The 10302-nt window shown below is 33.2% G+C and overlaps 2 protein-coding genes across 2 annotated transcripts; both read right to left on the bottom strand.

Moving 5' to 3' along the window:
• Positions 1-2331: 2331 nt before the first annotated feature.
• Positions 2332-5041, bottom strand: LOC142240670 (U6 small nuclear RNA (adenine-(43)-N(6))-methyltransferase). The gene is made up of 4 exons (XM_075312375.1): positions 4890-5041; positions 3787-3997; positions 2962-3361; positions 2332-2909 (listed from the first exon to the last, which is right to left on the bottom strand). The coding sequence occupies exons 1-4, from the start codon at positions 4974-4976 to the stop codon at positions 2741-2743; spliced, it is 867 nt and encodes a 288-aa protein (XP_075168490.1). The 5' UTR covers positions 4977-5041; the 3' UTR covers positions 2332-2740.
• Positions 5042-5577: 536 nt separating this feature from the next.
• LOC142237772 (uncharacterized) lies at positions 5578-8361 on the bottom strand. The gene has a single exon (XM_075309175.1). The coding sequence runs from the start codon at positions 8359-8361 to the stop codon at positions 5578-5580; it is 2784 nt and encodes a 927-aa protein (XP_075165290.1).
• Positions 8362-10302: the final 1941 nt, after the last annotated feature.

The following is a 10302-nucleotide window of genomic DNA, read 5'->3' as shown; positions in this document are numbered from 1 at the left end:
GAATATCTATGTTTTCGGAATCCCCTGGTTCCGATTCTCGGATACGCAAAATTGCAAATAGTTTTTTTTTTTCATAGAAAATCAAGATATTTTCAGACTTCAATATGATCTTCACATTAAAGAGAGCTATATTGCCGAAAAGTAAGTACATATTTTTGTGAAAATATCGCCAAAAAATTCCAGAAGCCCATGCCAGAACATTTAAGAAAGGGTCCCTAAGGATGTTGCTTGTTTGAATAATTAAAGATTTTTTTTTAAATTCTCTATAAGAGTAAGGGTTTATGGTTATACATATGCCCAAATGAGTGTCAAACATTTTCCCAGCAGCAGTTTTGAAATATCTGTTTTTGTAAGCTTTGCTGTGGCGACGAATTCTTTTTGGATAAAGGTGGGTATTAAGTTCGACTTTTTTCACTAAAGTGAAAACTAAATCAGTAAAAAAAGGCATAAAATTATACATATTTGTTGCAGATTTTATTATAACTTGATGGGGAATAGCCCAAAGCAAGTTTTCAAAAAGTTTGTATTCCTTAAAAAGTATTATTAGAGAAAAGTAATCGTGAAAAAATGGCGATTTTAGCGGCTAAACTCGAACTTAATACTCACCTTTACTTTCAAATATTTGCCCAGTATGAACCAGGGATGGAAAATACAATACTATAGTACTTTTTTCAATACTTTTTCACCCTGATCAGTACCGTAGTACCCCCGCGAAGGATTTAGTACCTTTGTATATACATTTTTTGACCCGATATCGGATTTATGGTACAATAGTTTTGACAAAATATTTTAATATTTTGAGAAAGTATTTTGCTTATTTGCTAATAGTCTTTTACAAATTTGGCAAAACAGACAAGTTCATGCGGGAAGAAAATCTTGATTTTGTAAAAGCCATAGTCAAAAACACGATTTTTTTCTTTAGGATTGTTTTCTTTTGGAAAATTTAGTCAACATTTTATTTTTATAGAAAATTTTATCAAAATTTTATTTCTATAAAAAATTTTGTTAAAATTTTATTTCATTAGAAAATTTTGTCAAAAATTTATTTTTATTTATCTACAGAAAATTTATGATGTACCATGAAGTACAACTGTGGCAACCGTGATTACAATACTACGGCAGTCTTTGTAAAGGTAGAATTACATACCATGCGTTCAATGCGTACAATACGTCCGATGATTGAAGAGTTGAAATTTCTCTTTGAAATCAAAAGCTCGAATAGTCTGCCGCAAACAGAAAAAAATCAACCCTTCCATCAACACACGGATTGACGCATGGTATGTAATTCAACCTTAAGAGGATATAAAACTAAAAAAAAAATATTTACAATTGCGGAGTTGACAAACAAAATTTTATTGTCTTTCAAATTCAGTCTAAAGGAGCTCTTGACAATAATCTTCCAATGGAATTTTTGTTCAAATTTAGTGAAAAGTACTTTTTTGCTCAAAAAAATACCTTTTTTGTACTTTCTTAAAAATTGTATTTTCCATCCCTGGTATGAACGCACCGTAAGTCGTACACACAGCATAAATCAAATTCAAGAGCATAAATATTCAGAGTTGGCCCCCACACATCAAGAATCAAACCTTTTTGAGAGTTGTTTCTCAAGCTACCATTGGAATGGAGAACTACACAAAGTTAAATAAGAATTATACCAATACCTACCTGTTAAGAGATACGTCTATATTCCTTATTAACACATTTAGCCCAAATACTAGTTCTATGCGATATTGACTTCATCAATTTCCACCCTCGATGCAGCTTTAAGAAAATTTTGCAAAATGGGAGATGTTCCAAAAACATTAGTTATTAAGTACTTCCAGCGATGATCCATTCAATTTTTCCCACTATTTCACAATTTTAAGCAGAATAATATTCTTACGCAACTAATTATTGTAGAAAAAAAAGAAAAGCAAAAAAAAAATAGTAAAACAAAAAAAGTAAATAAAAATATCTTTTGCATTTTTCACTCCATAGAAGAAGATTACAAAATTGGGGAAAATTTATCATTTTAATGAAATAAAAAATAAAAATATAAAAACATAAAAATGTTTTTATAAACAAATCCGCCGCTGTTCTTGTTTTCCATAATAATAAAAACCCGTTTATAGTCAATTCAATTGTTGGCGATATAAACGTAATACGACGCCTGCTAACGTTTAAATGCTTCGTTTGTGCCTCAGTGTTATAGCTTGAATGACCCAGATAACAATTTTTTGAAATGAATTTCCAAGGCATAACTTCTGAAGCACTTTATAAACGTGACAGTGTTTATTTGAAAATTGCCTTTTATTTAATTTAAATCTGAAATTAATCATACAACTATGCAAATGCGGAGATTGTCCTTCAAATTATTTATTATAAACATTTCCCTATATATTAGAGGGATTTCTTAAAATTGTTTAGACTGTCAATTAAAAAGTGGAACAAATTTTTTTTTGCAATGAATGTAAATACTTGCTGCAGGGCATCCACACTTTAATAGGAGCCATTAACCAAATATTGAAATTTATTACAAAGATTCTTTAAAATAGTTGGGTAAAGAAAGAATTATGGTGAATGTCATATTATAATTTCTTCAAAAAAAAAATATTTCAAAATATGTTAAAGGTCTTGGCAATCAATAGCTAAAATGATAAATGATGGAAAGAACGATTGCACAATTGAGCAAAGCTGCTCTATGAAATGAATTATATTGAATTAAAATATTAATAATAGTGTGAGGTAAAGCAACTTTTGGTTAAAATTTCTTTAACTTTATATCCTCATAAAAAGTCCAAGCAATGGCCCATCTTGTTGTATTACCTTGATGAAATTCCGTTGTGCAGTAATTCAATATATCTCTATTTTCCAATATATCTTTCAACTGATTTAGGCTTGATTTTAGACCCAGCATAGAAGTAAAGATTCTAAGAAAATCATACAATAAGAGCAAGATTTATAGTATATGAGAATACATACCTAATTTTATGTTGGTATCGTAGGCTTTCCTCTATTATTGTTTCAACAAATTTTACTTCTCCCCCATAGCATGAGAGTTCATCTTTATAACCGGTTGGGCAATTACGTGGCGGTGGTCTCTTGTGATTTCGAGTAGTAGATTTTTCGGACAACGAATCAAAGAAGGGAGGATTACAAAGGCAAAAATCATATGTTTTCGCATCTATCATTGTCTCAAAATACTCTTGAAATATATGATCTTTTTGTTTTTGATGGAACAATGTTATCTGGTTTTCCAATTTGTTGCCATCAATGTTTTTTTGCGCATATTCCAAATTTGAAGGATTTGTTTCCAATGCTGTCATTAACCATCCATTCTTTTTCGCAGCCAGCAAAGAGTATATGCAGGAAGAGCCACAACCTAAAAAAATTTCAATTACATAAGCGGAGAAAACGGAATTCTTTCATTCAAGTTCATCTGTATGACCTTTCACCAATAAACAAAAAATCATAAGATCTGAGCGTATAACAAGCGTCTTCACCTTTCCCTCAGAAGTTCGTTTATTCAATCCCGGACAAAGCACAAATATGCTTAACGATAATTAAACTTCTCTGTATTTATTTAGAAGTTTCGGTCCGGATCCGAACATAGCACTCACCTTATGACCAAACGTATTGATTTTTGGTGGTGGTGATATTTCTTAAATATTGTTTTTTTTTTTTCTATTTTTGCAGATAGATCTTTATCTTTGTTTATGACCATCGCCATATAGTTTAAGTTCCATGTATGCTCATTGATAAGGAGATACAGATGAACTAGCTTGTATAAATATTTATTAGTCTCACCTATATCGATTCCTTTGAAGGGCTTTAAGAGATTATTTGGCAGCAAGTCCTCAATCCATAATATGTAATTTAAACGCAAGGAGACTGTGGGCACTAGACTACCAGGAGCGAAATCCACGTCAAGATTAAAGTATTCCAATAAAAGCGTCTTTGTTAAGGCTCTTAGGGCAGCCTCATTTTTGTAATCAACACACACCTTGCCGCATAATTTCTATTTCCATAGCAAAATAACAATTATAGAAATTGTAAATATGCAGTGAACATCAAAGAATATGTATATAGTGATTAGCAAAAGTCGTGGTGCGAACTACTTTAGCACAAGTTGTTAAAAATAAACAATTTTTTTTAGTGTAGGAGGTGATTTCAAATCGAAAAAAAATTTTTTGCGTTATTGGTAAAAATAGTACATTTTAAGCAGAAAATATTAAGTAAAAATTTCGTCGGAAGAGCGATGTGCGATGGATACTAAATCCAATATACGTGGCAATGAAAACTTTAGGGGCCCGTACCTCCGAAAATAGGTCTTTCCGCCAAAAAGTGGTATATCACATTTTATGTTTAGAATCGAAAAGTCTACACGCTGGCCAAAAATTGGACCAATCGGACCACTTGTACTAAAGTAGATTTAAGCCGAGAATCGATAAAAATAAGCACTAAGTTAGAAATTTCCATTGGTGTCATTACTTTTGTTACTCACTGTATATATATTATTGACCGTATTGTCTTTTAAAGGTGAGTACTATGTTCGGTTTCCGGACCGAAAACCATATTGTTTCAAATACGAATTTGGTAAATGGAATTTGGTGATGGGAAAACTGAACATACCCCCTCTGTTCGGTTACTATTTAGCAAAATTAAAACCTTTCATCCCTCCTTATAATGAAACCGCAAAGGAGTTTATAATTTGTTCTTCTGGCGAATAGGAAATTCCATTAGCCCACAACATAGGGGTTAATAGCACTAAGTGGCAATAGTAGTATGTACTTTCCATTCCTTTAAGGGGATGGCGTCACTTGGACAAAGCAAGGTTTATACGAACAATATCTGTTGCTGGGGCAATATAAACACTATATAATAACATGTAAATAAATCAAATGACTTACCAATTCACACACTCGTCGAAATTCTGGATATTTTATGGCTAGTTCCGTAAAATCTGGAGGATTTTTGAAGATATTTCCGGGATGCATTTTAAACAGATGACAGGATGATAATAAATAAAATGCCTACTATAGGAATGCCAGATGAAGACATTTTTATTTTCTCAATTTAATGCCGTTATTCCCAAAATGGATCATCACAGTTCCAATGATGGAAATTGATGTTATAAGATGGAAATTCTGATTTATAATATCATTTCCCCCGATTTGATTCCTACGTGTTATATACAAATTCCCCAAAAAGTCGTCCAAATAATAATTTTGCATGAATGTCGAATTTTAACTTCAGTAGGGATGCCCATATCTTCAATAAGTAATCATGTGCGTGTGAACAGCCCATTACAAATACTGGCACCAATAAACAACCCTCAAAAATATGCGCTTTACAACACTGAACAAATATCGAACGCTTTTGAATTTGGTAGTGCATTTTGTAGTTCATTAGGAAACTACTTTGATTACTTTTGACTACTCGGTACTTTTAAATTGAGTACTCGTTACTACTCGTTACTTTTTTTTTTTTTTTTTTTTTTTTCGGATTTAGATTCCACGTTTGTGGGGTTGGTCGAATACCTAGTATTCATACACCAGTACTGGTTATCGCATTTGCGCATATCTCCGACAAACTTTTCTATAAGTTGATGTTGTTTATATTAATAAAACTGATAAGTTCGTTTAAGTCGGCAGTCTTCGCATTTTTCAGTAATGTTGGTAAGTTGGAGAATTTTTTAAAGATGATGTAGTTCTTTCTGGTTTGTTCAAATTTGTTGCAGTGAAAGATGAGATGGTGTTCGTTTTCAAGAGCGTTACAAGTTTCGCATATGTTGCTATCAATTAGTCTCATATTAAAAAGGAAATGTTTAGAGTATGTATGACCGGAGAGTAATCTGTTTATCAGTTTAATGCTTGGAGGTGTTAATGAAGAGTCTTTATACCATGGATTTTTTGGTGGCTCGTTGAAAAATTGGTAGAAGTATGTTCCTTTGTGAAGAGATATACTTTGATATTCTTCTTTCCATTCTTTCCATAGACAATCTTTAATGGCATGTTGGGCATCTTTTATTGAAAAATTTGAGTTAATTATGGAGCCATCTGTTGCTGCGTGTTTGGCGTAGTAATCTGCCAGTTCATTAGGTTGGATTCCTACATGAGAAGGAGTCCAGACTATTACTATTTGCGATAGTGAGGAGTTGTTAACTTTATTAATTATATCATTAATCATATAATTGTGGGCAGTATTGTTTCTCATGAGAATGCAAGCATTTTTGCTGTCAGTGAAAATTGCAGCTTTATCAATCCCGTCTTCAATAATGATGTCGATGGCTTTGTTGAGAGCATGTAGTTCGCCAGTGAGAGAAGACACTTTAGCTTGTATTTGAAAAAGAAAGTTTTCATTTGTAGAAATGTTACAGGCAGCACAGCCCGTTGAGTTTTCGTTGACAGAAGCATCAGTCGCCCATATGCAATATCCTTCTCCCTTAAGTTCATTCATTTCTTTCCTGTACAGAGCTAATAGACAGGTTGAATTGTAGGTGTTTTTATTGAATGGAAAAACATTTAACCGTATTTGTATTTTTGAGGATGCAGGTATGTAGTTGTTTACTTTAGTTTGGTCTAGAATATTTTTGAATTTTAGGTAGACCATACCCATACTAGTATTTTTTGAGACTTTGCCTGTTATGTGCTCATAAAGTTTTACATTGTATATCTTTAAATTTAACAGTTCTTTGGCCGCCAAGTACTGCGCTCTTTGCTTTGGTGGAGTTATACCAGCTAGTGCATAAACTATATGCGTCGGAGTATCTTTCGTTAGACCCATGTTCCTCTTGAGAATTTGGTTTTGGAAGCTTCTAATTTTTGTATCCAGATATTTTGGAGCATTTGCCATTGAAGATACCAGATATTCTGTTTTGGAAAAAATAATAGACTTTGTCACATTATTGGCAATGGTTGGATGCAGTCCATTGTTCAGTGACGTCAACATTTTGAGGGCGTTGAGAGATGACTTGCATGATGATGAAACATCATTAAAATGATCTCTGAGTGACAGGCTGTTATTTATTGTTCTTCCAAGGAATTTGATTGAATTTAGAGGACGTATTAGTCTACCCCCAAGGGAGATTAGCGGAATGTTCCTGGCTCCTTTGGCAACGTACATCACAGCAGTTTTTTCAATGTTTACTTGCAATTTTAGTTGTTTTAAAAGCGAGTTGAACTCTAAAGCTTTGTTTTGCAGTATGCTTGTTGCATTATTAAACTCCTTTGCGTGGCTTAAGATTATAAAATCGTCCGCGAATTGGTATATATCCGTATTCTCATCTGCAACTCCATGGAGACCCAGTGTGTATATGTTGAATAAAGTTGGGCTTAGACAGCTACCTTGTGGAATGCCATTGAATATGTCTATACTGTTTTTACCCATGATGAGAGTTCTCCTGCTGAGAAATGAATGAATCCAAGCTATGATGTGTTGGGGAAAATTCAGATTCAGCATTATGTTTGTAAGAATATTGATGTCAACACACTCATATGCCGTTGATACATCAAGTGTCATGATAATAGTTTTTTCGCCTTTTTCCTTGTATACTGATATTGAGTGTAGCAAGTCATTAACACATGAAGCCGCAGATTTATGTTTTTGATATGCGTAGGATCTGTGTGGCAAAACATTATTTTTAATCAAAAAATCGTTTAGTCTATTTTTCATCATTAGATTTAGGATTTTTAACAAAACTGGTAATAGAGCAATAGGTCTAAAATTTGTTATATCTGTAAGATCTTTGCCTCTTTTCGGAATTGGGATTATTTTAATTTTCCTCCACTCTTCATTAATTTCACATTTTGCCCATGCTTTATTTAATGCAGTAAGTAAGTTGCGTTTTGCCTCCTCAGAGAGATTTTTAACCATTTCGTAGGTGATTCCGTCGAGACCTGCCGCTGATGGTTTATTTTTCTCCTTCAGGATCTTGAAAAACTCCAATAAGGTGAAATCTTCAGTAACTTCAAAGTGATCTAGTCTTGTGTGAGAAGTAATATTGTTTGGAATTTTCTCCACAAGGTTGTTTAAGAATTTATTATTGTTGTCTTCACTCCAGTTGGAGGATGTGTCAGTAAAGGAATAGTTTTTGCATCCTCGTACAAACTTGAAAAGTGACTTGGAGTTTGGATTTGTATTCAGGTGATCAATCTTTGATGTAAATGATTTCCTCTTTGCAAATTTAATTGCATTTCTGAGATTCGCTATCGCTTGTTGAAGATTTTCTGCATTTGAGCTGCTTTTGCAAAAATCAAAACGTTTTTGCGCTGCCTGACGTAAACGATATAGTCTTTCTACCGAATCATTCCACCACGCCTTGGGTGTTCTTTTAGGGGTTATCTTAAAAGTAGCGTTTTCAATTTCGATTTTAAGTGACATGTGAATTTCGTCAACGTCGGTGGAGAAAACCAACTGATTTAGGTTTTTTAGGAGTTTTGCTTTAGAGAGAAAATTTCTGTTTTTTATGGAGTTTTCTTGACATGTAATTTGAATTGGGAAATGATGGCTGCCCCCCAGTGTAGTGTTTATGACTTTCCATGTTAAAGATAGGTAAGTGTTTGTAAAGGATAGGTCTAAGACCGATCCTGACATTTCTGCCAAGTCTCTTTTGAACGTTATGTCACCATTGTTGAGGCATCTGAAAACAGAGCCCTCAAGAATTTTCTGAACCAATTTACCGCGAACGGAATCCAAACTGTCGCCAAAAATTTTTGATCTGGCATTGAAATCGCCACATATGAAAACATTTGGTTTGTTTTCAAAAAGAAATATGAGTTTTTCAAGTTCATTTTTTAAAATTGCAGTTTGTATGGAATGAGGAAAGTATACCGACACAAGTGTAATATTAGTTGTAAGGTTGGTGGTTTCACATATCAAGATGTCCAAATTAGTATCAAATTTAATTTTCTTAAACTTTATTTCTTTTTTGAGGCATATCGCGACACCCCCGTAGTTATCATTCCTCTTCTTTGAAATAATGTTATAATTTGTTAATTTAGATTGAGTATCCTTTCCTTCATAGTTAAAAATTTCACTTAATAGACATATATCAATTTGTAATTTGTTGAGATAGAAATCTAGAAGATTCTTATTTTTATTAAGACTCTGTATATTGTATTGAAGTAGATTTACCATGATTAGATTGAGATGTATGTGCATTTGAATTTGCTGATGTGCTATTTATGGCTTTTTGAAAGAAATTTAAAGCAGAAAGTCCTTCTTGACAGTTTGCTGCTGTAAGAATTGCTGACATTTGTTGAGTGAAAGTTGAGACTAACTTTTCCAGTTCAGAGACTTTCGAAAAACTTTCATGTCGAAAAACTGATTTGGAGGGGAGTTTTATATCCGGTTCCGCAGAAGGCAAGAATCTTTTGGGAGAAGCTGCGGCTATTTTGCTGTATTTAATTCTTGTGATTTTTCTGTTTATTTCTTCTGTTATAGATTTGGTTGGAGTTTTGTTTTTCATAGATATTGAAGGATATTCGTTTTCGTATTGCGGCTCATCAAGAATAGCGTAATAGTTTGAAGTTGTTTGTTTTTGAAGACATTCTTTTCTTGACAGATTGGAAAGAGCCATTAATTGTCTGATGTTTTTTTCATCTTTGTATTTGTAGCACTTATCAGAATCCATTGCATTATGGTCATTTTGATTGCAGAGAATGCATCTGGGAGTGAGACAAATAGTTTGGCATTTAATTGTGGACATGCAGAGAGAGCATTTGACGTCTAAGCAGCTGTTTGGGCAAATAATGTTTTGACCGCAAAGTAAACAACGTTTCCTTGAGCGACATCTGTTCGCAATGTGGCCTAACCTACCGCAGTTTTTGCATAGCCGTACTTGCGGAACGTATAACTCGGTTGCAGTGATGGTGTTAAACATATAAATCTCCTTTACAAGAGTATCCGATATCAAGCCAATTTTAATAGTTTCTGATGGTACATACCTGCCATTCTCATTTTTGATTTTAAATCTCTCGATTGATACTGTATCGAATTTGTTTTCTGGATTGATCACAATTTCATTAACAATTTCTTCACCAGTGAATTGAGTTGGCACATATTTGATTATATAAAATTTCTGTAAAAAACGATCAGGAATGAAAGCTTTTAGACCCAGGGATTCAAGGTTTTCATTTAGAACAAATTTGTTTGCCGAGTTTGAATCATTGAAAGATAGGCGGAAGGTATTATAAGCAATATTTTTTGATATGAATTTTTCATTTATATTAGCTCTTTTCAGTTTGGCATACAAATGTAATTCTGAGTTTTTCCTTCTTGTAGAAACTGGCACTTCTGAGGACACAAGCACATAAAAGGGGC

Source organism: Haematobia irritans, chromosome 5, assembly GCF_050003625.1.
Source record: "Haematobia irritans isolate KBUSLIRL chromosome 5, ASM5000362v1, whole genome shotgun sequence".
In the NCBI taxonomy this organism is placed as follows: Eukaryota; Metazoa; Arthropoda; class Insecta; order Diptera; family Muscidae; genus Haematobia; species Haematobia irritans.
This window is presented reverse-complemented; position numbering and strand designations above follow the sequence as displayed.